This window comes from Falco biarmicus, chromosome 1 (assembly GCF_023638135.1).
Source record: "Falco biarmicus isolate bFalBia1 chromosome 1, bFalBia1.pri, whole genome shotgun sequence".
Taxonomy (NCBI): Eukaryota; Metazoa; Chordata; class Aves; order Falconiformes; family Falconidae; genus Falco; species Falco biarmicus.
This window is the reverse complement of record NC_079288.1, coordinates 43,914,984-43,942,917: the sequence shown is the minus strand read 5'-3', so window position 1 is coordinate 43,942,917 and position 27,934 is coordinate 43,914,984. Positions and strand designations below refer to the sequence as shown.

The following is a 27,934-nucleotide window of genomic DNA, read 5'->3' as shown; positions in this document are numbered from 1 at the left end:
CCACGGTTAAACCTGTAGAAGCTGGATTCTGGTCTTCACTGTTCATAGAAAAAAATTGCAGCTGTATGAAAAGAAATAGGTATACTTAAAAATTCTAGGTAAGCACATACATTGGTAAATTCACGTGAGCATTTGTGAAAGCAAAAATAATCCCATGAGAAGGATTTAGCAACTAGTTAGTGAATATTTAAATAACAAGAATATAAATCCTGCTACAAAAAGGTGTGGAGTCATCCAACACAGAGAAATGAAATCTCTTTCTAAGTATAAAAAACATGTATTGTCAGCTATGTGTATATCCCTTTGAAAGCAACATCAAAAATTACGGTATTTTTGTAAAGTAGATGCTTTTCCTTGGAATAGACTTTTTCTTAAAGTAGATATCTTCATTCAAAGTAATACTGCTTTAGTTACAAACAGACAAAAAATCTCACTGTACAGAATTGGTGAAAGAACATGACTCTAGATTTACTACTTTCTGGAAGAGAATGAAAAATGGAAAAGAAAACGTTGTTTTGAAGGCAGTCTTGTCTAAAGTATCTTGTAAAATGTAACTAAGTGAGCTGCTTTTATCATTCTGTGTAACAAAGCTGTTTCAATGATCTCTAGAACCTTAAATCCCAATCTTGATATTCTGTGGAATTCATGAGAATAGCAACTTCAGAGACAGCTCTGCACTTCTTTTCCCCTTTGAAGCAGAGCTTCTGGTCTATTCCTGCATCTGTACACTGTGACTTGTCCACTGAATTTTATCTCAAATAGCACCGAAGAAAGTATTTCAGTAACCCGTAAGTTCCTTGAGCCAGTTAGCAATGATGGTGACCACTCTGAGGAAAAGCTACACTTCTCCATCTTATATTACAGCTTGCAACGGTCTCCCAGTAACAGTGCCAACTTTCATTTTAGAGCAAAATGTATCGCTGACTGGAAGACTGGACATTTACTTTTCCCATTTATGTAAGTTATGTAACTGACCTACCGAATCCTGACAAATATTGCATCTGGAAGTCTTAATTTTTGAGATGTTTTTATCCAGTTCTTTTTTCTAAATAGTATTTGCAGAGGCTTAAGAATGTTGTAAGATGACAAGTGACCTGAACTAAGAGAATTAGTACAGCACTGTGCCCAGTTGACCAAGAAGGCCAACAGCACCCTGGCTTGTATGAAACGGTGTGGCCAGCAGGACTAGGGGAGTGATCATCTCCCAGTGGTGAGGCTGCACCTTGAATACCATGTTCAGTTTTGGGGCCCTCACTGCAAGAGGGACAGGGAGGTGCTGGAGCGTGTCCAGGGACGGGCAGCGAGGCTGGTGGGGGGTCTGGAGCACAAGTCTTGTCAGGGGCAGCTGAGGGAACCGGGGTGTTCAGCCTGGAGAAAAGGAGGCTCAGGGGGGCCTCATTGCTGCCTACAGCTGCCTGAGAGGGGGTTGTAGGCACGTGGGGGTCGGTCTCTCCTCCCAGGTAACAAGTGACAGGACAAGAGGAAACAGCCTCAAGTTGTGCCAGGGGAAGTTTAGATCAGATATTAGGAAAAAATTCTTCACTGAAAGAGTGGTCAAGCACTGGAACAGGCTGCCCAGAGAAGCGGTTGAGTCACCATCCCTGGAGGTAATTTAAAAAATTTAAAAGACTGTAGATGTGGCACTAAGGGAAGTGGTTTATTGGTGGGCTTGGCAGTCCTGGAGTGCCATTTGGCACTAGGTGATTTTAAAGGGTTTTCAGCCTAAATGGATTCTATGAATCTATATACCTCTCTGAAAAGAAAGGGAGGCTGTTTGCAGCATTGTTTTCTAGGGGTTTTTTAGTCTGTAGATTTTATTTTTCTTCAGAGTACTTAATTTTATAACTTCCTTATTTCAAGCAAATCTGAATGCCACAGAAATGTCTGTGAATGCAGAAGCCAGGTACAGTGCTTGACAGTTGTGGAGACCTTAACCAGTAGCATCTCATCAACTGGAGTAAAGGTATGTGTTTTGGATACATTACCTTTTCTCAGTTCAGTGTATCTTTTAATTCACATGCTGCTGGCAGTTACCTGTCCTCAGGATTTCAGGACTATGAGGACTGTGCCAGTCTTTTCTACATTGAGGAGCAGTTAGTGCTTTAGTGATTTCTTCTTGACCATCAGTTCTACCATAATGCTGGTAACAATCAGAAATGCAGATAAGATTACTGATTGCAAAGCAGGTAGTATTTTTAAAATTCATATCCAAATATGTGATCATCTTTTGAAAAGCAGATGACACCTGTGTATCTACAGTAACGAGTACAGCATGAGGCAGAGGGGTAACTTGCTCACCTGGGGAAGGAACTGAACAGGAAAATAAAAAAGTAGTATTTCTTCTTTTAATGAGCAAAAATGCATTTTTAAAGATAAGCCTTAGAAAAATAAAATTTTTATGGTAGGCGTGCAGTTTTGTAGGTTCTCTGTGTTACCTTATTAAGGAGGATCAAACTTGTTCAGAAATACATATTATTCATGTTGGTCTTGATACTATCCAGTGCAGAGGCATGATTTATTTATTTTTTTTCAACTACAGTTTCATAACTTTGGGTGGTAGAAATAATTGAACTTTTGTTACCTTTGTTTCTTTTAGTACAAGTCATCCTTAGTCAGGTCTGTGCCTCAGGCATTCCCCTAATTCAGGTGCATGTAGTCACATTACTGAACAGAGCTGACTCCTGGTCTCTACAGGATGTATGACAAGATCAGACTGAAATAATTTTAATATGCAGCTGCAGCTTCAAAGTTTGTGACCTGTTACACTGCTTGTAGTAACTTTGTTCTTATGGTAAGTGAAAAACGTGTTAAGTGGGCGGGAATTAGTTGTATTTTTGGAAGGCTTTATTTTTAAAGGGAAAAAGAAGTTACTGTTCATTACCTAAGTACCAGAGAATTGATTTGGAATTTCTGTGAAACTGAGACATATTGGCTGCAAACAGGAATTTGTTCTTGGAAGGATAACAACAGCCAGCCTGTTGCCCTTGTTTACACTGTAAAAGGTACGTAGGAAAAGGGGGAATCGCATCCAGCAGGCACTCTGTGTAATTAAAACACGAAAAGTACTGCTGGTTTGGCCTTCTTTCTAAACAAATGTTAGGGCAAATATTCAAAACTAAGGAGAGCCAAGCCGAGGTTGCAAAAATCTTTGCTGTAAAAAAATCTCTGGGAATTAAGATGACTGAGTTTTGGCAATTCTGTTTTGCTCTTTCTGACCAAAAGAATTCAGACTTGTGTGCTTTTATCTAGGTCTGTATTAGGCCCTCAGCAACTTAAGTGATGCATGTTTCAGAGATGTTTAAAATCTATGTGAACTGCAGCCTGATTCTCAAAGGCTGATGGTTTCTGTACGCATTTGTGGTGGTGGTTGTGTGTTCGATACTAATGGTGTCAATATCTTGAAATAAGCCTTCTCCAGCTATCTCCTGCTATCTTAATACACACAATATACTCTGAAAACTGCATCAGGCAAAGAGTGAACATAAAATACCTAAATTAATTGGCACAATGTTTTGTTTGATATTATCCCTGAGGAAAGATGAAAAGAAAGCTGAGGAGTCATTAAGGAGGACACAAATTTTAGGAACTTAATGCATCCAGATAAGGGATTGGTAATGATAGTGAAAAATATTTGCAAAAACAGCTGAAGGAAGTTTGCTGCCAGTCTGTCTTGACATGCAAACCATCCATCAAGCTGAATGGATCTGTGCTTAGGAGAATAGATTTACCAAGGATCTTCTATTTGTTGCCGTTGCCTTGTAGCCATTTTGAAATTCATCTCAAGAATGCATGTCTTAAGAGCTAACTTGGTGTGAGGGTAGGTATGTGTATATATATTTATATACGCATTTTAAAGTGTCTGTATGTAGAGAAAGAAAGAGATTCTGAAGAAAGGGTGGAAATAGAGCATCTGCAGGAAGAATAACATTTCCTCCTGCACTTCTTTTTTTGTCCTGTTTTAAGAGAGTCTTAAAGAGAGAGAGAGGTTTTTCTAAAGGCATTTGAAGAAATTTTGACACATACTCATTTTTGTAGTTGTATTTTTAAACCCACTACTTCCTTTCTTAAATACTTATTTGTAAATGTAAGTAAAGAGAGGAAAATCTGTTTTTCAGGCAAGTTGCCTTGACCAGGTCTTGAATGACACTTCCACACCCACTGTGCAATGCTCAGGGTGTTCTGGCACATAAAAGAGATCTAGATCGTTGTAAGGGAGTCTGCCTCTCCTGTTAAAAGCCACCAGGAATCCCCAGGCCATTGCTAAAATATTTGCATACCTTGTTCTTAAATAAAATTCCTTAGCTTCCCTACATGACTTGTTCCTGTGCTTAACTGTCACTGTTGGAGGGTGGAGAAAGTTCTGCGTATTGTCTTTTTTTTTTGTCTAAGATAGGCCTGTTCTTCAAGTTGTTGTCTACTTACTCTCCTCAGTGGACATGGAGAACCACTGAATGCCAGCTATTTTCGCATGTTTTATGTTTGATTCACCTCTCTGTCTTCATTTCCACATTTCCTGACTAAATAAACAAGATTTTCTTTTTGTGTGTGTGACATAGCTTGTCACAATGGCTATGCTTTTAAAACCATCTGACAGTTTTCTGTTCTAAAACTTTCCAATTTGCTGTATTTTTCTGAAAGTGCAGTGGTAAAACTGGATTTGGTGTCCAACATCAAGGAATAAAGGAAAACAATGAGGTTTCATGTCTTATGGTAATATGTCCCAGAATTATATTTCTTTTCCTTTTGAAATAATGGTATTATTGTCCAAGTTTTAATCTCAGAGATTCTTGAGAGATGCTTCATGTGCTAGTGCTAATTTTCCATTTGTATTGCTGTCATGCTTTGAACATTTTTCCTGAGTTTCATCATGAGGTGACCTCTAATTGTGAAGATTATTGTAAATAAGCTGTTACTTGCAAACAAGTTGCAGCCTCTGCAAGTTCAGTGTCATCAGCCAATTTGAGGAACATGCTTTTTTTATTCCACTTGTTAAGGTTGAAATTAAGTGCTGAATTTAGTATACATAGACCTTTGAAAGACTTCTATGGTCTATATTCTTCCAGGTTGATAGGGAAAAAAAAAACAATCATTGCTGCTACTCTGAATAGCTTTTTCAGACAGTTATGCAGCCATATAATAGAAATTTCAGCCAGACTCTGTTTCCCTGATTTACTAGGGAACATAATGTGGCTCCTGAAGGCTTACTCAGAAGCTATAAACTGAAGTGGATCAAAGCTACTTTTTTGCCTAGCTGCATGCCCCTCAGCCTGACAGAAATGTGAAGTTTGATATGATTCAATTTTCATTTCCTTATTATCCCACATTGTTTTGAAATGGACTGTAATGTTGTTTTCTTATGTTTAGTATGGACGTTGATCTTACAAACCTGTAATTCTCTTGGTACTCCTTCCTCTTTTAAAAATGGGTGTGTTTGCCTAGGGGTTTTTGTTTTCAGAAATAACTGGTAATGCTTCAGAAAATGCATTCACTTGTTGCTTGAAATCCACTCCAGAGCACTTAGGCCATCCCCCTCTTTTCATGCACTGTTGTGACTTTCCTGGGTAAAGTGTACATTTTACTTTTACAGCCTATTGAGTGCTAAGCTTAAGCAGGCCTCTTTCTGCTAGGACTCTTTTTATCTTTCAAGCATGAAATTTGTAAGAATGTGAAATGAAAACTATTTCTTAATGTATCACTTGGAATTTTCAAGGCAGGATATATGTCTCCATTAAAAAAATATGGCATAGGGCTTCTTCAAGTGAAGCCTGATTTGAAATTTGCTGCCTTGTTGACTGGTTTTTGGTTGGGCTTGGGGTTTTCTGGTGTTTTTTGTTTTATTTATTTCTTTTTGGTTTGTGTGTCCTTACGTAAAAAGTGACAAAATTCAGTTCTGTGGTAGTGCTGAGCTGGGAGAGGTAAGAGGCTGGAAGGCAAAGGGAAAGACTGTGAGGAAAGAGACAGATGCCACCTTTCCACTAACCTTCCAACAGTCGGTCCAGACCTCCTGAGGGGTGTTACCTTCTGATCCCCTCTTCCCACCTTCTCCTGTCCATTTTCCTTCCATATTTTCCTTTACATTTATTGTTCCCAAATTTCTTGAGTTGAAGCAGCTCTTTCTTGAAGAGACCTTACTCCTTCCTCTTAGCAGTCTCTTGTCTCCCTGTAGATGGGATAGTTCTCTTGACTTCTTCCCCAGAACAGCGTGGAGGAGACTTTCCTTGTTACTTGTGACTAAGAAGATCCCCAGCCAAATGCACAGGGAATTATTCTGCTTGGTGACTGAGCTCTTCAGCTAATGACTGAACATTTCTAGGGTGAGGGATGTTGTTCTCTGGCTCTTTGTGACATTAGGCAAATGTCTGCTCTTCTTCTGCTGTGATTTAATGTGAAAATGCAGTTCTTTTTACAAGAACTTCACCATTTTCCCATTTTAAATTTACTCTCAGTAACAGAATATGAAATGTTTTAGGAATTTATACAGAAATGTTTCCAATTACTGTCTTTTCCATCTATTCACTTTAATTCCTTTTTGGCTTTTGACAGCATATGTGTATTGTTTCATTTTAACTAATGCTAAAAATTACCATTGAAAACACTTGCTGAAGAATGAAGTTTCTCTAACCATGTTATAAAATCATAGTACCAAATAATATCCAAGAAAACTTATCTCCATATGATTCTTGTATTACATTTTGGTGCTGGTAATTAAATTATTAAGTTGTGTATTGGAAAGAAGTTTACCCCTTACATGCTAGTCTGATTTTTTCCATATCTATCATCTGTGAGTTTGTCAGTTTATCTGATTAGATTCCATATTTCGCATAAATCATTCCCACGTAATGGGCTGAGCCCTGTTTAGTCAAGTTAAAAACCCACCAAAACTAATATTGAATCAGTATCAGTGTTTTAAATGATGATGTGTGACTTCAATGGAGAAGTGGGGTGTGCTGAAAGTTTCAAATCCTGATAGCAATGTTGATTTCTTCACAACTGTGCAAGAACAGCTGATCTCCAGCAGAAACCACTCTTGTTGGGAATTTCCAGCAACAGAGCCATCATAATGCTACTGAAAAGTGTTAAATATTAGCGCAGACTGAAAAAAAATATTCCTGTCCCATTCCAGAAAATGGGAGCCAGTCATCCTAAAAGTGCAATCATAACTTGTAGACTGGTATGAGGAATAGCTTTGCCCTGTGATTACAAACTACTACATGGTTGCTATTCCAATGTGAAACACTGCTGATGGAAACTACTTTACAGGGATGATCTTTCTTTTTGCCAGTGTAACCTAGATTCTGTGAATGGCTTTTCTTTCAGAAACAACATTAACATGTTGCCTTCCGGATATGTGTTCACAGAGATATGAAGAATAAACATGAAGTTATGCATTGTGTATTGCAAAGCTGTAATAAGGAATTAGTTAATAAGTAATATAGGAAATTAATAATTAACTACCTTGTCTTACATCTTTCTGATCTTTATCCATATGGTACTTCATAGAAACGTAGTTTATCTTCCATCCCCACTTACCTACTCATGCTTTCTCTTTCATGTTTCCTCGCACTTTGCTTTATTGACATTGCTCATCGGTTTCCTCTTTGAGTGTATGGTGTTTACAGCCACCGCTACACAATCCTGAGCTCTGTTTTAACTAATGCATGAATAAAGCATAGTTTCAATTTTGTCCTTAAACTAACAATTCAATCAGTGATGTGAGTTAGCAGGAACAGCATAGTAAGAAAGATGCCAGACCTCTAATTTCAAAGACATAATCTTGCTTTCTTCACTAATAGCAGTGATTCCAGATAAATTCCTAAATACCAATGGTTTCAGGAAAGGTTATGAATTTTCTTGTACTGTTTTGCAGGGGATTTCCCAAGAAAACAGGCAGAACTGCTAGGATAGCATCAGATGAAGAGATTCAAGGGTCAAAAGATGCTGTAATTCAGGATCTGGAAAGAAAACTTCGCTTCAAGGAAGACCTTTTGAACAATGGGCAACCGGTATAAAAACATAAAATACCCTGGGGAAGGGGAGTGGGCATCACTGGTAGTTTCTCAGATATGCTGCATATAAAATAATCGTTGTAGATTATTTTTATATTTTATGTATTTATCATTTTTAATGTATTTCCAAAGCTGCATTTCCATAAGGAATGCTACATTTTGGCCTATCATTGCTTCTCCTGTTTGACAACTTTACTTGGACTTAACAAAACAATGCAGGTCTCAAAGGTGATGAATTTGCATAAGCAGCTTGTGCAGTCTGTACTTCAAGGGCTTTTTCAGCCTCAGAGGGCATTTGCTTTTGACTGTTCTTCACTGCTTGTCTGGCCAGTAAGCATATGCATAGCTCTTGATCAGTCCAGGCTCATTCTAGCTTTTGTCCAACTGTTGGACAATGAGAGGTAGCAAAGAGTAGGTGGTAAGTGGACATGAGTGAGAAACAAGGCAATTCATCATGAGAAGCAACCCATTAGGAATCTGACATCATTAGATCCTGCAGTTGTGGGACTTTTTTTGACGAATAGAATAAAGAATAACCTATAGTACTAACTTACAGACTTCATCAGGAGTTAACAACCTACTTGAGGAGTCAAGAAATGAAGTGGGCATATCAAACAGCTGAAATGCACAGCCACAAAGTTCTCCATTAATATTTGTTTATTTTAAGATACGCATAAAAGATAAAATACCAAATTCTTCCTCTTCAGAGCTGATGAGAAGCAAGCTTCCTAAGACTAGATTATAGTTATTAAGGCATTGATTTAAATGTCTTTGAAGCAGGAATCTCTTTTAAGGGGAAAGTAATTTTAAAAATATAGACTGTCACCCCTGTTTTGTCAATGAAATCTTTTCAAAAGCATCAGAATGCCTTGGGATACCTTTGTGTGACTGAAAGGTAGTGGGCTTTAGGTTTCTCAGGACCATGCTCAAAAGTATGCTAAGTTTGCTGCTGTGTCTGAGATGTCGGACTGTGGTGGTGTAGTAAAACAGCCTATTGAGTCAGACTATCTAGTCCACAGCTGCTGGATTCTGGTTCTTAATAAGGTCAATGGAGTGAAGTAGGGAAAATGTTGAGTGACCAGTGCTTCTGTACTTACCCTTCTCCACTGACTGCATAGGGTTTTGCGGTTTTCTGTAGCAGTTAAGCAGAATTACTTTCAAAGTGTGTAAGTTCCTGTTTTTTTCAAAGGAGGTGGGCTGAGCATGACTGTTAGTGCCTATTTTGGAAAGTGAGAGATGCTTGGCCTGGACAAATGAATGGAATGTTCTGAGAAAGCCTACATGGCCCAAGGCAAGGCAGGGGGTGGGGGGACACCAAACCACACAACCCCAAAAAAAAACCAACCACCAAAAAACTGTGATCAGATGATGTGGGAGCTTGAACCAGGTAAACACTGGTTTTGCACTCCCCTTGAGGCTTTTGCCTTGCAGATTCCTGTCTTGGGCGATTGTTTGTGTAATCATGGCTGTGGGCACCTTGGAGTGATCACAGAAGAAATTAAAGTGAAGAAAAGTTCATGACTTTCTTAGACATTTGTATCCAAGGCAACATAAGTACCTGGTTTTCATGAGTTTCAGCCTGCTAGGTTTAGCTACAATATGGCATGTTTTAAAAATTAATTTAACTGAGCTTTTTTTTTAAATGGAAGCATTAAGTAGATGTAACGTTTTAACATTTCTATTCTTCTTTCATTTTTCTGTTTAAATGAGGCATTTCACTGTGTTATGAGTTTGCCTTTCATTCACTGGCATTTTTTTTCAGTGTTGATTTGTTAAGAAAGTGTCTAGAGTGCCTGAAATGTGTTATGGAATGTAGAAGGAAACTTAATAACTAAATAATCGAAGTGTACACTTAAGGTTTTATTTTAACTTGCTTTACCTTCTGAGTGTAAATTTTATAAGTTGTATCCTTAATTTCTGAAAGAGTAAGAAGAAATAGAAATAAAAACCTTAAATATTCTTCTATAAACCTGTCATATTCTTGGCAAAATAATCAAGTAGAGTAGCATCTCCTTGGCATTTTTGGCAGTTTTCTGCCATGTGGTTCTAACGTAAAAATCAAGCAGGATGACTAGGAGTAAGGTTTGGGAGATTTGACATGCAGTTTTTTTGATGGCCACGCCGATTTAAGCAGTTCCTATTGTTCATTCCTGCCCAAGTTCCTGGCAAGAGGATGGAAACCAATGGCAGTCAGGGCAAGGATTGCTTAAGTCAGAAGAGCCACTTGTAATGCAAAGAAAACTGCATTACAAACTGCAGTAGAAAATTTCTGTTAGAAACTTATTTCTGCTCTCTTCTATTAACATTACTTAAGCATTTTTTACTGTCTAACTAACAGTCTTGCAGTTTTTAATGAGAAATAACAACTTTTTTTTCTTCTTTTCCCTCCCCCTCATCCCCCTTTTATTTTTTGTTCAGAGACTAACGTATGAGGAAAAAATGGCTCGTCGATTGCTGGGAGCAGACAGTGCTGCAACTGTCTTCAATATGCAGGAACCAGAAGAAGAGCCTGCTATACAGGTGCCACTTAACTCTACAATTTCATAGGGAAATTAAGAATTCCTTTTTTTTTACAGGCTGTGCTTATCTTAAAAGAAATCCTATGTAAGTCAATAAATATACGCAAGATAGGACGGTTTTGATTACAGAAGTCATATGTTATATATCAGTGAAGTAAACTGGAAGATCACATGCCTATTGCTTAGTTTTTCCATAAGGTTGAGAGTTTTCAACTTTTTGCTTTAAACTCTTCCGTTTATCCTATTCTGTCCTGACCTTTAACTCTCTCAAGGCAAAAATACATCTGCTATCTTGAAACCATCTTCTCTCCATTTGTGTAATCTGCACTTTTTGGATGCATACCAGAAACACAACAGAAAGTCTGCTTGAAAGGCCAGGTACATGGTTCTCCATTGTTCAGATGCCAGAGTTGCTATTCGGAAATGTGTAGCATTCATTTGCTTATGTTACCACACAAGTGTGTTCTCCTGATAAAGACTTCGAGAAACTGTCATGGATGCCTCTTGGTCTTCTTTCTGCCTCTTGATCTTTTTTTCTACCCTTGCAGGAAGCTCACTCTGTTGGCGCTTCTGTAGCGAGTCCTATGGATATTCAAAAGGTTAATGTTTTCAGCTTTTTCTGTCTTGCTTTTTTGACCATTGATTATTTTTTTTCTCTGTCATCTTTGCCCTTTTCCTTCTACTGCTTCTACTTAACAGCAAGAGGTCACCTAGCATTAATAACTGGGGAGATTTGGGCTGCACTCCCTTCAGGGTGCTAAAGTTGTTCTATAAGCCTTATTGTCTGAGTGCAGGCAGCTTAACCACAGTAATGGCATGCTTGCAGTATCCTTCTGCTGTGATGTTAATATACATTGATACTAAGTGTCTTGCATCCATATCAGCTGCTCTTTATATATTCCATGTGTTCTTCGTGGTTTATTTCCATGGTAAACTTTCAGGGAACAAATTAAAAAAAAAAAAATCTGCAGTTTACAAAGGTGTTTCTCTCTTCTGGTTTTTTTTTACCATTATTGAGGGTTATGATTAGTTCTGTAACCAGTCAGTAGAAAAGATTACATGTCATTCCCAGACTAAAGGCAATGACAGGGGGTGGGTATGTGAAAGGAAGCTTTGTATGAGACGTGTTCTATCTAAATAAAATAAGGGTCAGAGACAGTGGCCAAAGGTCATTTGAAAAAGAGCCTGAATTTCTGCTGATTGACGTGAGCATTGGCTAATAAAGATTTTTTTAAAAAACTTTTTTTGTCCCTGCTTCTGGCATTGTCTTTATCAGCACTAAGATTCAAAGTAGGACTTCTGTACTGCAAAGTATATAGCGTGAACAGTTCAAGAAGGTAAACAGTATGTTTCCTAGTGTCTGAATAGCAAATCTAACAAGTTGTAGTGTTTTACACTGAATGAAACTTTCCACTCTACTTTCTGTATCTTGAATACTGTTATGATACCTTTTGTTTTTAAGGAAGAAGTGATACTTTTGGCCAGACAAAGGGGCCTGTGGCAACAGGAGTAAAGGGAGACAACTACTGTCAACTGCCAGTGTTGCCATTTTCTCTCCCTCTTTTTTTTTTTTTTTTTTTCTTCTCGTTCATTTTTACAGGCAACTGCAAACAAAATAATATTAGCCTTCTGGTGCAGCCTCTGGTACAGTACAGTTCTGTGCAAATAGCAGATGTGAACCATATGGTCTTCTGGCCATCTAGAAACATAACCCACCCTAAATCTGCCTGTACGCTCAAGGAAATATTAGTGTGTTTCTTTTGTCTTTATGAACTGCTTCAGAATACTTTTGTTCTTATAGGCTTTTTTTAAAAAATGGAAAGAAAGCAACCAATAACTTTCCTTCCCCTTATAAATTAGACCTTAAGATAACATGAAATACAATTTTTGCCTCATACCAGCTGCCTTCATTTTTTCATGGGGAAGTTATTGGAAGCACAGATTATAGTGTTTTTCTTCAACGAGGATCAGTTTCCTTTTATATGTAAAACCTTAATGGATTGTAAAAGATCAGTAGAAAAAAAATTAGGAATCTGTATTGCTGAGCAATGTGTTGAAGCTGGACACTAATATGTACCTTTCTTGTTTGACAGGAGTATAAAGTCTCCAGCTTTGAGCAAAGATTGATCAGTGAAATTGAATACAGGCTGGAGAGATCTCCTGTGGAAGAATCAGATGACGAGGTGCAACATGGAGATGAACCCATTGATAACAGTATGTCACCATATTTTGAGATAAAGCTGAAGCATTACAAAATCTTTGAGGGAATGCCAGTCACATTTACATGCAAAGTGGCAGGAAATCCAAAGCCAAAGGTAAGAAAAGAGGGTAAACCTTCCTAGAAAAGCTCTGAAGAGTTCTGTGTTGGTACCTTATAGTCAGCCCCTGTACCCTACGGGCTGTATTTTACAGGAACAGCAGACATTCTCTCTTGACAAGAAAGACTCCTAGCTGGTATAAACTATCTCTTTTGACAAATCTCTTTTGACATCACTGGATTATTTAGATTTATACTAGACAAAATTCCTCCTATGAGGTTTCAGCTCCTAGTTATTCCCTCCCTCGACTTATCTCAGTTATTTTACCTAAAAGTAGTACTTCTGTCGTTTTCAGTGTTACTTGCAGGGTGCATCCATACCACAGAACACAGTGCAATGCTAGGAAACCCCATGTGAGCTGGCACAATAGTCCCAAAAGCCACCTTATCAGGTTAACATGGGCAATTAGCTCAGGCACAGCAACATGCTAATGCAAAAATACATTGCTTTTGGTTCAGGAGCCAGCATGGTATCTCTGCATTCTTCAGCATTGCAGGGTTTATATCTACACACCCTAAAAAGACTAAATCTTATTGAAAGTTAGACGAAGGCATAATAAAATACCATAAGCTCCCATATATCCCAACAGCAAGATGAGACATGATGGTAAGGTTTTAATGATGAGCTTCTGAGGGGAGGGTTGGGCTTGGGAAGCATTTCCTTTTAGCAAATGTAAAAGTACTGGTTGCATGATGTCAGTAGTCTTGGAAGAATGCCTTCTTTTGTTAGGTTGTGTTTAACCATTTCAAAAATTGCTTGGCAATCAATTGACTCATTATGCAACAGGCAAACAGCAGTAGCTTCTCCACCTTCCCTGCCAAAGCCCTTGTCTTCCCTGTGAGGTCCTAGCAGCTCTTACAGTGACCTCCTGTGGACAGGGGCTCTTTTCTTCTTAGGCAAGATCAAAGATGCCTTATCTCTTAGATAAGATCTTCACAGCAGCAGCCACATCCAAATGTCTCATCTAGTGTAAGTTTGACAGGTATTTAGGATTTTGAACAGACAAATGCAAATGACTTTACTTTTCAAGTGATATGGGTGTATGATACTGCGCAAACTGTAAAAAGAAAGATTGACTTTGTCAGGTAACAGAGAAAGAACAACAGAGAATTAGGGCTACATCTACATTAACAAGTAGTGCAGACCAGAAGAAGCAAATCTGTAGAATAACATAGCCATCCCTGCGTGCATTTCAGGAGGTTTTACTTCAGGCTAGCTCTAATCTTGCCTCACAGACTGAAGCAGATGCAGCACATTAGATGTGTTCTTGCAGCACATTTTTGTGGCTTGGCTTCATCTGAAAGGAATCCAATTCTGTGCTCCAAGACCACAACACGATGTGAACCACTGCAAAGTAAGGGGCTGATCAGTGTACTCCTCTCAAAAAAAGCATTCCTGCTTCAAACTGAAGACGCACACTGAGATTAGCCCAGTCTCACTGAAACCAAACGTTGGACATCCACCATTACTTTTGAGATGACTGTACCGAAGAGTCTGTTGTGCTGAATAAGGGTGGAAGACAAATGGGTTCGTTGGTGTTAGAGGTGCAGTGTGCAGGAGAGGTACTCTTTTTGCCTGAGGCTTATGACTGATTTGCTAGATGACCTATTGTGAGTCAGACTTAATCAAGTTTCCCTAATTTTCACAGTTTTCAATTAAGTTGTAGTTTCACAGTCATCTTAATCTGATTTAAGACAGATGAAAGAGGATGTCTCCTTTCCCTCACTTGCTTTGTTTTGGTGCTAGGGACTGCACAGCCAGGAAATCAGTGTTGTTAGTCATTCCCCTAAAGCATGGCATTATAAAGGAGTATCTGATGTGAATGCACTCTGATTCAGATACAATTTTCTGGTTTTCTACAGTGTCAAAGCATGCACATTAAGATGTGATTTGCTCTTGCACCTGGGACTATGACCCTTTATTCCATCCACTCGCAGATGCTTTGTGTGATTTGTTAGTTGCTTGGGATGGAACCAATTTCAGTCCTGTTGGATGGCTACTTGTTAGCTGGGCTTTGCAAATGTCAAAGGTTGCATCTTCCCTTCATCTGCTGAAGCATGCCAAGATAGCAATTTTGAAATGCTCAATGGCTTAGGGCTGCCCTTCTGCTGTCATTTGTTGAGGCTGGAAGTGTTGCCCCTGAATAAATTCTTTACTTTGGCAAATGAAAAGCTGGAAACAATTTACTATCTTAAAGCTCCTCCCTTCTAAGTATTCTGTCAGCTCTGCCAAGGAATGGCTTTGGGAAGGACTATAGTGTTTCTAAAATCTGGCATTCATTTCAAGGGATTTTTCTAAGCTGGGTTATTGGCTTGATTGTTTTTTCTCCTGAACATGCCATATAAATTGAATACTGATGTGCAAATTCTGTCTCCATAAATATGACTTCTAAATCTGAGTCTACTTTTGTTGTAACCTTCAGTGTAATGTAAAACTATTTTCTTATTAAAATGAGAACCTGTAGTGATACAGGAGGGATTGTGGAATACTTCTTTATAAGGGATATTTCTCTTCAGAATTAAGACAACAACATGCAGAAGGTTGAGACACAAACATTGCATAAAGCTTGTACTGCTCACTCTTCATGTGGCTGAATGTAATTCTTAGTGATTAAAAATGCCTGCACTGCCCAAGATCAAAACCTCTTTTGTGCTGCGTATTCCAATGGATCACAAGTCAGCAATCCAGATGCAGTGTTTGGTGCTTACATAGTTTGTTGATACATTTATTAAAAGGTATTAGAAAGAAAATATTTCCCTGCAAATGCCGTTGTGTCCAGTAGTAGTAGTGTTTTACTTAATAACTCTGCGTCAGATAAAGGTAATACTAAGAATTTACTGCTCATAATTAAAACCCAGATACCAATGCTTTTAAACTTAGTGGAAATAAGTATTGGACAATATAGGCATGATGTTTGAGTAGCTGATTTGCTTGATATTTGCATGTATTTCCATGCAATAATTCCTGGCATGTCTCCTGATATTTCTGGTAAGTGCATCGTTATTAAATAATTACTACTTAACACAGTCCATTTCCAAGCAACATTATAACACATGTAAAGCATGCAAGTTAAAACTTCTTTTTTGCAGCTGTGTTGTTACTAGCACCCATCAGCATGTGTATATAAGTGATCAAGTATCTTTTGCATCTCCAGTAAGTGCTCTGTCAGCAGACGAGAAGACATGACTGAATCTTCTGTTAGCACCGCAGAGTCTCTGCAAGGCTGCTGACAGACAAAATGGGAAACAAGTATAACCAGCTATAGAGGAAATGAAATCATTTCTAGTTACACATAGTGCTTGTTAATATAAAAACCATACATGGTAATTAATTTTTAAGGGACATTTCCACTTATTCCCTCCAAAACATTCTCCATTGTCTTTTTGTGAAATTTAGAAGTACATCTTTAACTTTCCCCCCTGTGAGTGAGTGAATTTAGAGCTTTGAAATCTTGGCACATATGAAAAACCTGGCATGTTAAACTCTATCAGGAATTGAGCTTTGCTTTGTCACTTCATTTTTACTGGGAAGCCAGCACCCTGTAAGACCTAAATTCCCACTTAAAGAATTAGATGGAGGAAAATGTGTGTGTGTTCCTCATGGTAAATAGTCCCAGCAGTCATGTGACCAGGACAAATACAGTTGTACTTTGTACAAATTGACCTCATAAAAACTGTGTAGGTATCTACACAAGTGACTTAAGAAATACTGACCACCACTGGTGTTACGGCATAATACACACTTCAGAAATTACAAGTAACGTTCTATTTTAAATAACACTTTGGGGAGCTGACTACACCCTTCCTAGTATAAAATTTTTCACATATTCCTGTGTGTGTTTTCATGAACACACTGTGTTTTTCATCTGATGCAGCAGATTTCATTTTGGGATTTTTTATTATTTTTAAAATATAGTAAAACCCCCACAAAGCTAGGTCAAAATACTTGATTTTTTTTTTTTTTTTTTGCCTCCAGTTTGAGGCATTCAAACACATACATATTTTTTTGTGTAATTCATGGATTACTATAAGATATTATTCTGCATACATCATTTTTTTGGCTCACTGAAAGTAGACCTTGGGTCAGCCAGAGAATAAAATTATGTATCAAAAGTAATGGAAAAGACCTCTTTGATAAATAATGTAACTGTTCTGTACAACGTGGAACTATACTGGTGTTGGCGTACAATTATTAAAGGCTATCTATATGCTGACTTGCTTTGAAGTATTTGCTATTACTGTGTAAGAAGGCTGTCCATTTCTGCAGATGTCTGTCACATCGGGGTGACACTGTTGGTTTCAATCATGTAATTATACTGCGCTGGCCCATTTGCATACTGAACTGCTCACTGCCAGTGCGTGTGGCTGAACTCCCTTCTGGCTTTTTGGTCCAGGCCAGTCAACATAATGGATATGAGACAAAACTCACTGTTTCAGCAGTGAGATCATTACTCCTGTTTTATTCATCACTGACTTAATTATCCCTATAATTACCTTGATTTATGTATTTATTTTCTGAAAAGAGAACAATAGTATTCTTAAGTTCTTTCTGCAACTTCTTCAGATTTAAGTGAAATAAAAATGTAAAACTAGTAACCTTCTCTGAAACAGAACTTTTCTTTATAATGATATTGTTGTTCAGTTCTTGAAATGTTCAGCTGCTGTTCTGCCCTTTGGATGGGTACAGCCCTTACACACCTGTAAATTTCTTCAGTAAACGTTCATGCTGCTGTCTTTCTCTTTGAAGGATTGCTAATCTGTAACTTGTCTTTTAGTGAAAGCGGTTCGTGGGAGTGTGGTTCTGCACTTTTACTAGTTGATCAAACTGTTTTCTTTCAATGCTTAACCAGAGAGGTCTTCAGCAGTTAGGAGTCGTTAACACTATTAATTGAGTAATGATGACAATGAGCACCCACCTCTTATCAGCAGTGCCTTGTTTTTGCTTGCAGATTTATTGGTTTAAAGATGGGAAGCAAATTTCTAAACGAAGTGATCACTACCGAATTCAAAGAGAACCTGATGGAACTTGCTCACTGCATACTGCAGCCTCCACCCTGGATGATGATGGGAATTACACTATTATGGCTGCTAACCCACAGGTAAATGAAGGTTTGGCTCCAGAGCAAACATGCTTCTGGACATAAATCTTCAGAAAACTATCTCATCTTACATATGCACGATTTAATTAAATGATGAAGTCACCATAAAGTATGTAAGTTAGATTTCTGTTTTCATCTTGCATCAGTAGGGTGGGACCTTTCTACCTCCAAGAGATTAGCAATCCAACAGCAGGTTTTTTCCTATGGTTTGAGGTTTCAGAGGGGAGGGGTGGTGTTTTTTAATCACTCTTCCACATTTGTTTCGGCTGATAGCATCTCGGTATCCTAACTGAACATGGATAGCATGCATACTATAAAGGGAGAAAAAATCCGGTTTACCAACAGAAGTAACTCAATCCCGTGACTTAATTTTTCTTCTGTTGACACTACTCACTGACTGAGAGCAACTTTTTGGAATGAGCGGGAGTATAACACACCTCAACATGTTTTTGTTAGGCACCGACTGCAATTTTTTAAGGCAAAAAATTTTAGCGCTTATTATGTAGCAGGGAGGTCTCCTGTGTTGATCTCTTAAACAATGTTTTTCTGAAACACCAAGTGTTACTGGTTTTGTAATATTACTTGTTCTTTGCAGACCCAATACAAAAGCTGAGGTATACAATAGAAACCCACTAGTGTGCTGAACATAGCTGAACTTAGAGTTCACTCATCCTATTGAAGTAACTTTTTCAATCCACTTTTCCTACAGCACAGCAAATTGAGGGGAAAAATTTGCACGTGAGAAACCAAGGCAGTAACATGACTTTTGGATGTAATGAATTACTTTCCTCTGTAGCACCAAGTAGCTTGCCAAGACCAGGCCTGCAAGTAGAATCACACTGTAAAATAACAAACTGTATCACTGGGACAGAGTTTAATCTACACAGGAGTGTTGTGCTCTGTTATGAATGTTGCTAGGTTACTTAGCATGACACTGCCATTTTTGCCTGGCTTTTTAACTGTCAGTCCTGCTCATATTGCAGCATACTTGTAAACGTATGGGATTGTACACACAGACAACACCCAAGTAACAGTTTTAGGCTAGATTCTACAAACTGCAGTGCTTAAGTCTAGGTAGTTTAAATATTATTTCTACATATACGGTTAGCATAAATAAAGAAATAATAATGAAATAGCATAAGGCCAAGGGAATTCTTCAAGCTGGGAGCTTTTACACATAGATGACCAAAGTGTTATAGCACTTGGTACCATTTAAATTGTGGAAATTCACAGCAGGTTTAAAAATGATACACACATGCATGCTCAAGGCAAGAAGTGAATCCTCTTCCTCTTCCTGTAAATGCTCTTTTAGTGCATATGCAGTTTCCCTACGGAGTGTTACTGCGTGATCCAGAGTCTTAAGAGAACTTGGTGGATAAACTGGCTTTGTGTTTAGGCACTGTGCTCTGTCCCTGAATGTTTAGGGCCTACTTTGTAGCATTTGTTATTCTGGGTAATGCTCACTCAATGACACAACAGTGACCTAGGTTATCGCTTCTGGTTATTGACGATGCTGGTTTGTTAGTGGCTTTTTAGGTGGACTAGAATGAGCTGGTTTTGTATTGTTGTAGTTTGCGGATGGAAAAAGCAATTTTGTTCGATGATAAAATTCTGTGTCTGTGCTTTTCCCCCTGATCTGGGAGAAGAACCAGAAGCATCCTCCTCTGCCCACATACCCCCCACACACCCTGAACAAAACATCTGTTTCACCAAGCCCATTCTATTCTTTTCTTTACAGTGTAATTCCCAAGCAAGCATACTTATCTCTTCTACTATTTGCTTGCTTTTACTATGTGTTTAACAGTACAGTGGAGGGAAAGAAGGGCTATGAGTTAATGTACTAACTTTTCACACTCAAAGATCTGGATTCCAATTCTTTTAAGTCATCCTGAGTAGAAATAATTTTGGCATAGCCTTCTCAATTCTAAGGGAAAGTTGTCTACATCTCAAAGCTATCACGAACTTAGGCAAATTTGGAACCTTGCCTTAAGAAAAGTGAAATACGTAAATACAAGGGAGCCTACATCAGGATTCTGATGGACAGGTAGATATTTTCTAGGCTCTTGCTGTGTTTTGGTCATTGCTATTGGAACCACCAAACCACAAAGCAAAAAAGGCATATTCTTAGCTGATAGAAATTGGTTTTATTTAAGTGGATTCAGTTCATTACAGTTCTACTAGTTTACGCCATCCCATGATCTGACCTAATGTGACAGGATTTATGTTTGTAAAATGACTTGTTGACACACCTTGGAAATTATCCGAGGTAGTTAACGTGGCCCGGCACCATTGCCTGCGATGTAAAGTGCAGCAATCTGGAATTAAGGTTCCAACACACCACTGGGGATTGCAGTAAAATTTGCCATATAACTTAATCCAGAGCAAACTGACCTTGGGCCTAGAGAAACACAAAACTTTGCCTGTTTTAGGTCTTTAGTTACAGGTGGCGTCCCTTAACTGATCTCTTTCCATGATCTGTATGGGCTCCAGCTGAGTCCTTATTTTCACCTTCTTTCTTTTTATCCTGTTCTCTCCACTTCTTTGCAGTATGGACCCACAGTCCCCGGTCTGGATTTCCCTTGTTTCCTAGGCCATCTTCTCATGAATTACTTCCCACTTGCCACTTCCTTCCGATTCATCCCGTGACTTTTCCAAATCTTTGGTTTCCTGCTTGTAGTTACTCATCCAAATTCCTTACTGTCCTTTGTGTTTCCATTTGTGATGCCTTCATGATTGAGATATGCAGAAATTATCCCAAAATGTGTGAATCCATCACCTGCCAGAAACACATTAACTTACAGTGGTGCCTAAAATAGAAATGTATTTGCAACAGATGTCTTTAATGGTCTTGTAAGTGGAAAAAAAAATAAAATAAAAGATTGTGCTTAAGAAGTTGCTGCAGTTCATTCACAATGGTTTGTTTTAGTGCAGGTGTTTTCCTTGTGGACTAAACGGGTCATGGGAGTAAAGGCGGGACACAGAGGCTTCATTTCTAACAGTCCAGCCAGCAGTAGTGCAAAGGTCATTGCCATTTGAAGGCTGCTTGTGACCCCAGGGCAATTGTTTTTCAGTGGGCTTTGGCCAGTTGTTAATGAACAGCTATTTGCAGCCCCTGAATCACTGTGACGAAAATATCTGTCACTTTTATGCTGACAGACTTGAGGGTGGAGCTCACAGCTTAGAACAGACACTGCAAAACTGAGGTGGATGGTGCCTTACTGCTACCAGGTCAGGGGGAAGAGAGACAGATGATGTATGTCATCTATACATTTACCAAAGAGCTATTTAAAACTATCATTTTTCAAAAGTTATTAAAATTATTACATTGTTAAATAAAAGTGTATGAAGTTTTACTACAGTATTATTTTTATACCTAGCTTTTATATTTGTATCTATTTATTGTGTATATTTGTTAATACCACCAGATGCTTTTACCCCTCACATGGTGAATTCTGCAGGCCCCTGGATGTCAGCAATTCTGGCTTTAGGCCATCCCATCCCAGATTTGTTACCAGGAGTGCTTGTGGTGGACAGTCTGTCTTCTAAAAAACAAATTAAAACAAAAAAGGGGACCAGATACAAGAGAGCTCATGTTTTATTTATCATTCACTGAAAATAACCTAAGATGACTGAACTACCTCCAACATCCACCAGTGCAGTTGTGTGCTTCGGTGGGATTCCTACCCCCAAACCAATCTCGTTCTTCAGAGAGGACACTCTAAGTACTTGTACAGTTCTTTTGGGTTTTACATTCATAAAGTTTTTTTGAGCTGTGGCCCCACCAGATCAAGTGGATTAATCCACTTTGGAGGCAACAGCTCTGTCATTAACTACCAACAGTTCACAAGCACCATTTTCAAGATCCTGAACTAATTGTCTTGTCTTTCTGCCCACTTGCCATAGACAGAGGAACTGCCCACTCACATCAGTAACTTAGTATACTCTTTTAGGGACTTAATTGCCAGTGGTACTAATTATCTTTCTTAAAAGAAAAACTTGCAGATGGAACATTCTAACCATGACTGTGTTATAGTGACAATGATTCCAGTCTGGTTTTTTAGACTGGAAGCTGGTAAAATAGTTTAATATCAAACGGTATCTTGACAAATGTTTTTCAAAGACTGTGAAAGAAGAGGTTGCATTGCAGACTCCGTAACAGGTGGGCAAAAAAGAACAGGTCACGTTGAGCATTTCTTAATATTACTATTTTAAGTCTGTTAATTTTCTTCCTCTCCGTCATCATAACAGGGCAGAGTAAGTTGCACAGGCAGGCTGATGGTTCAAGCTGTAAATCAAAGAGGCCGCAGTCCTTGGTCACCTTCTGGTCAGCCTCATATAAGAAGGTACTTGATGCTTTTTTTTTTTTTTTTTTTTTTTCCTAACAATATGTTTTGTGGAATTATTATGGTAAGATAAAGAATGTCAAGAAGGTAAGTTAAAAGTATGAAATTCAGGAAGAAATGTGACCTCTGCTGTCTAAAAGTCTCTGCAAATCTTGCACACTTGGAAGTACAAGCAACTTCTGAAATTACATGACTTTTAAGTATCTTTAATTTTGCCTGTCTCCTCTTTCTTTATTTGCAATGTTCAGTAATTACTCCTTATTTCAAATTTCACTATCTGCTGTTAGGAAGGACCTTGACACCTGATTAGGATTCTACCCAGAACCTGTACTTTCTGCAGGTATTAATAAGAATTCATGTAAAGAAACATCAGAAATAACCGCATGCCAAAGGAGTTTCAGATTTACATTAGAAATCTTTTAGTGTTTCAGTGATTTTGGTTCAGGTTCTTATAAGGAATTATGAGTCAGAAATAAAGTATTAAAGTTATCTTTGGTGGGTTTACAGTTATTCACATAGGAAGCTTTGGGTTATGTTTTTGAACCATACAAGGGAATTTTCCCTTCAAATACTTTTTTTTTTCCTCCTTCATTACCCAAAGCATTTATGAGACTGTTTAGCACAGCTTAGACATCTCTAGGCAATACAAGAAAAATTAATTTTGGTTACCCAAACAGAACTGCTTTCAGAGGAGCGTGAGGGCTCCGGTTCCGGATTCTGCAGTGATGAGGCACATGTTCTGCGTAATGGTCACAGTGGTCATAGAATCTCAATATTGCCCACCTGTAATATATAAAATAGATGTAATTACATAGTCAAAGTGCAAGAAAAAAATTATTCCTGGAACAATCAGTAGTGGTACTAGCATGCGCTGTAGAACTGCTGCATGCAAAACAGGCTCTCTTTCCCCCCTCTAATAACTAGAAAGTTTTAGGAAGTGAGGTTGGTTGGTTGTTTAAAAGACCTTGTCAGTCTTATTCCTGGGTGAGACAAAGGGAGCTTCCTGCAAATACTGAAAGCATTTCCCAACATCTCTCCAAGGCAGCCTACCACCTCCCCCTCTAATGCTTTGCGTTTAGGCCTGTTAAGCCCAAAGCTCAGAACTCTTACGGAGGGGAATATCCTGACATCACTGCATTGTGAAAACAGCTCAGAAAAAGCTAGGTCCCTGTGCCACAGCCTGTCCAGCAATCAAGGCACTTGGCACCTGCAAATAATGGGTAAAAATGAAAAGTCTCTGTCAACCTCTGAAGGGAAAAGCTACCATGAAAAGTCAGGTTTCAAAACTGAGTTAGTTAGTGCACCCAGGGTGAGAAAGGGGAAACATCTTTAAAAACAGGGACAGGAAACTAGGTGTGGGGAAGAGCAGTGAGCAGCTCACACTTCTCCATCTTTCTGAAGGACAAAACGTGTGTGTCTCGGTGATGGGCAGAACCCTTGGGTTATAACAGAGGAGGCTCCTTTTTTAATCTTTCCAAATGCAATCAAAGTCTGTGGCAGCTTACAGATGATATTTTATTTTCTAATTGAGACAAGCACTCAGGCAACTACTATTACTTCAGTTGAGTGTCCAGCAGTGCAACAAATTATAAATAAGAGAATTCCACATAGCAGTTTAATTAAAATTAGGGCAGTTATTGGAGAGTCTAATTCCCCGCAAAATAACCAGATGTGAAGGGCTCATCCTGATACCTTCACTTACAGAAAGAAGGTCTGTTTCTGCTAAGCATTCAGCACAGAACTATTTCTTTTTAGTGACATTTCTCGCTATGCCCATCACCCAGTTCTCCCTGAGACTGAAGAAACGTGAGCGTGTGAAACCTTCCTATGACAGACTCCCACTGTTGGCTTTTCTAATGTAACAATATTGTGCTCCCTCGTGCACCATGATACTTACCACATGTATTGCCATATACTTTCCATAAGTAATACTCCTGTGGCATTACAATGTTATTTCTATAAGCTTTTCTGCTTGAGAGCAACAAAAACTTTTTTGGTGTTTTGGTGTGTGGTGTGTTTTGGTTTGGTTTTTTTTTTAACAAGTCTATTAGCTTAATGAAGTTGATTACTTGTTACACCGTTGAAACACTTTTTCCTGAAGTATTTTTAATCTCTTACAGAATATGTACTGGCAGAACTCTGTTTTTTGTCATCTTCACTATGTCGCAGATAATTTAAAACGCTCTTTGTAGATACTTAGTTTTCAATGTATTTTTCTGAAATTTGCTTAGCTTGCAAACATTACCTTCTTAGCATTACGTGGCAGGGCGAACTTTTGAATTGTCTGATGGGTAAAAAGCTTGGGCTCAATCCCTTAGATGACATAGCGTTCGACACTGTAGTACATAAGCTCTCTTGTGATGCACTGAAGCCAGAGCCCCAAATAAATAATCTTAAAATGCATGAGATTTAAGGAAACTTTAAAAAAGAAATATTCCTGTTGCTGCTGCTCCCAATTACACTATTAATTTGAACTTAATCTCTTTTATCCCAAATTAGCGATCGTTATCATATGGTCTTGCCCAGCTTCTTGCTTGCTGAAATTTCCAGTGCCTTGCACCACACCAACCCATGGAGTCTCCCCTGGACACATTTAGTATGTGATGTCAGTATTGCTGAAACTTATCTTTGCAATTTGATGCCCACATCACAACTCTAAAGAACCCACGACTAATCCATGGGTATTCCAATCTATTGCAGTTTGTCGTTTGTAGACATCTGACGTACTTGGCTCTACTAATTTCATTGTTTCTTTAAAACCAGAAAACATTTTAGAATTAAAATCACCCTAGTTTCACCTCTCAAGGTAAAGCCTTAAAGTAGTCTGCAATTTTAGATGTTAATTTACAAAGAGGTAAAAAGAAATGCTTATTTCTGACTCAAACAGCATGCTGACTTAGGTTTCCTTTCAAATGTGTAATTTGAAAACTTTAGTTTTCACCATTGCGGAACACACTATCAGAAGAAAAGATCTTTGGTCACAAACTCTTAACCTTTTTGTTTTCTATTTAATTTGGTGTACACTCCCCACCCCAACTGCCCGCCCCAGTTTTGAGCAGTGCTACCTTTTTATGCAGCTGCAGCAGTGAGATGGTGACTTTCAGAAGGACTTTCACACTTCTGTGGTGCTAGTTAACCTGTGTGGCTCAGCCTTGCAAGACATTAGGAAGCACTAGTTACTTGTACTTTATTGGCATCTTATCAACAGTATCTAAATAGGATGTATTATAGATACTACGAAGGCAGATTTTGCTTGGGTTGCCAGCAATGTGTAGCACTAACTTGACTAGCTACCATCATTTCTAGCTGGTCTTGCAGAACTAATTACCAAAAGATATAAGTACAGTTTTTCTTTATTACTATCTATCTTCCATCCCATCCACGTGCATATGAGGCACGTGCATCTGCAAAATTGGTTAGGAACGCACCAGCTAGAGCTTAGTGTTGCCTATGAGCTGTAACACAGAAGCTACTGAAGGAGCTTCAGGCATGCTCAAGTGGCAAAATATATTAGGTGCTTAAGACTTGGATTTAGGCACCTGAAGAGCTACATAAGCTTTCAGTGTGTGCAAAGATGTTGGTCTGTGTTCCCCGTGTCAGTATCCATTCCTACATTAGTAAGTGGCATGGGCTAGATTCCCTTTCCCACACACATTCACCTTTAGTTACAGCTGTGGGAAGGCTGTGATGATCATTAGAAGTCAGAGTTTATCTGTTTATGACAGATAATACTGTAGCAAAAGTGATGACTGGTCAGAATTCACACAGAGCAATAATGGAGAGAAGGACAACAAAGGACAAATAAACCAAATTCAAGTAACTCTTAATTAAAATTAACCTCAGTGGAACGGAGTGTGCAGTTAGTGTTTACCTCCCATACAGTAGTACAGCATCTTGTTTTCCAAATGTAATGGGGGGGGGATGGTATTCAAAATTTTTTTGTTATGAATTATTTGAACCTAAAGAAATACCCCATGGCAGTAGAAAATGCAGTATAACCACATATACTGCAGCATGTAGACTGCAGACACCGGCCAAAACAGAAACCCTGGAAAAAGTTATCAGAAAAGGGAATTCAGAAAAGAGAATTTCACTGTAAAAGTTATCTTGGATGATATTTGAATAGCTCCTCTTCACTGCAACAGGATGTTACTGTAGGGAACAGTTGGCTCCAGAAGGGAATCTGCTGGAGCTGCTCAAGCAAGGACAAAACCTGATCTAAAATTTTGTTTCAGTTACAAGTTTCTTTGATTACTAAATCACATGCATGAAATAATGATACTTTCAAATGGAAAAAATACAGTTAAACGAGGAACCACTTTGAAAAAGATTCGGTAGATTAAATTAACAGGCAAGAATAGCTAATGCTGAAAATGGATTAAGTGATATTGTAGAAGCTTAATGTGACAGGAACTATTTTTCCTTCTTTTATTAAACTTCTTAGTGTACCTTTGTGAAGAACAATTTAATGACTGAAGTTTTCTTCCTATTGCTCACAAATTAAATTCTCATTGTTTTGACACCATGATTTGGTGGCTTTGAAAATGTTCAAAATATCTCAAAAAAAACCTGTTAAATGAAGAATAAATACCCACAGAATGTTCTGTATGGTCTTCAGTAGTGCAAACAAGAGAAGATGAAAAGTAAGTCTGATGTGAAAAGTCTCAACTGAGCCGAGTTAGTTTTTAGTGGCTGTTATTTTCTCAAAGGTAAACATAATTAACAAACCTGCACTTTTTGGTGTAATCAGCAACAGTGAAAGGATTAAACACTAAATTAAACACGGACCACTAAAATCGAGGAACATGAAACTAGTAGATGCTAAAGCCTACTGAGTTATTTTAGTGATTTAAAGACTAACTCTAAACAAAAATACTATCAGGTATAAATGAATTATTATTACAAGCAATTATTCTGTAGCAAGATTATTTTCTAGATCATATTTTTGCCACAACATGTGAATTAAATGAGAAGTAATTAATATGTACAGCATCATAATTAACTTGGTCTGGAGCCAAATGCTACAAGTGTATGTGTGTAAATATGGAGCAATTATGTTATAGGTCAAAGAAGTGGCTTAAATTTCAAAGCAGTCTTATACGTGATTTTGGTTCTTGTGATTTAGCGGAGAGAAAAAATAATTTACCTTTATTTCATGTTACTTTAAGACCACGATCTCGATCAAGGGACAGTGGTGATGAAAATGAACCAATTCAGGAACGATTCTTCCGGCCTCATTTTCTGCAGGCTCCTGGAGACCTGACTGTTCAAGAAGGAAAACTCTGCAGAATGGACTGCAAGGCAAGTACCATGCAAAGATAAGGGCAGCAGCAACCTATCGATTGATAGGTTTTGAGCTGCCTCAAAAACCAAATTAGTTTCTTTTTAAAGTTATTTTACCTATTGTCAGTTTCAGCGACTGTCAGTAGGGTAATTAATCTTACTACTTATGAGTAAGTGGACAGTTAAAGGTTGCCTCCCCTCCAATGACAGAGCTTCAGGCAAATCTTCCAGCTCACAGTAAACTGATTTTTAGAAGTCAGCTGTGCTGGGGAGTGGAAGGAAGCAGCAGCACTTTTAGATTAAGACAGTGTGCTTCTCCATTTTAAGTCCTTTTACTACTGGAGTTTCGAGTCCCCATTAAAGTTTG

The 27,934-nt window shown here is 38.3% G+C and overlaps 1 protein-coding gene and 1 long non-coding RNA gene across 2 annotated transcripts in view; one reads left to right on the top strand and one right to left on the bottom strand.

Moving 5' to 3' along the window:
- The window catches only part of LOC130148516 (palladin-like), a 193,576-nt gene that overhangs the window by 159,673 nt on the left and 5,969 nt on the right, over nt 1-27,934 (top strand). Inside the window, 6 exon segments of the mRNA XM_056337216.1 lie at nt 7,868-8,003; nt 10,425-10,526; nt 12,619-12,840; nt 17,792-17,941; nt 22,190-22,284; nt 27,453-27,585. Coding sequence (XP_056193191.1) covers nt 7,868-8,003; nt 10,425-10,526; nt 12,619-12,840; nt 17,792-17,941; nt 22,190-22,284; nt 27,453-27,585 — 838 coding nt within the window.
- Nucleotides 19,703-27,557, bottom strand: LOC130148532 (uncharacterized). The gene is made up of 3 exons (XR_008821578.1): nt 27,431-27,557; nt 22,954-23,067; nt 19,703-21,483 (listed from the first exon to the last, which is right to left on the bottom strand). It is a non-coding gene; the product is annotated as an uncharacterized LOC130148532 (long non-coding RNA).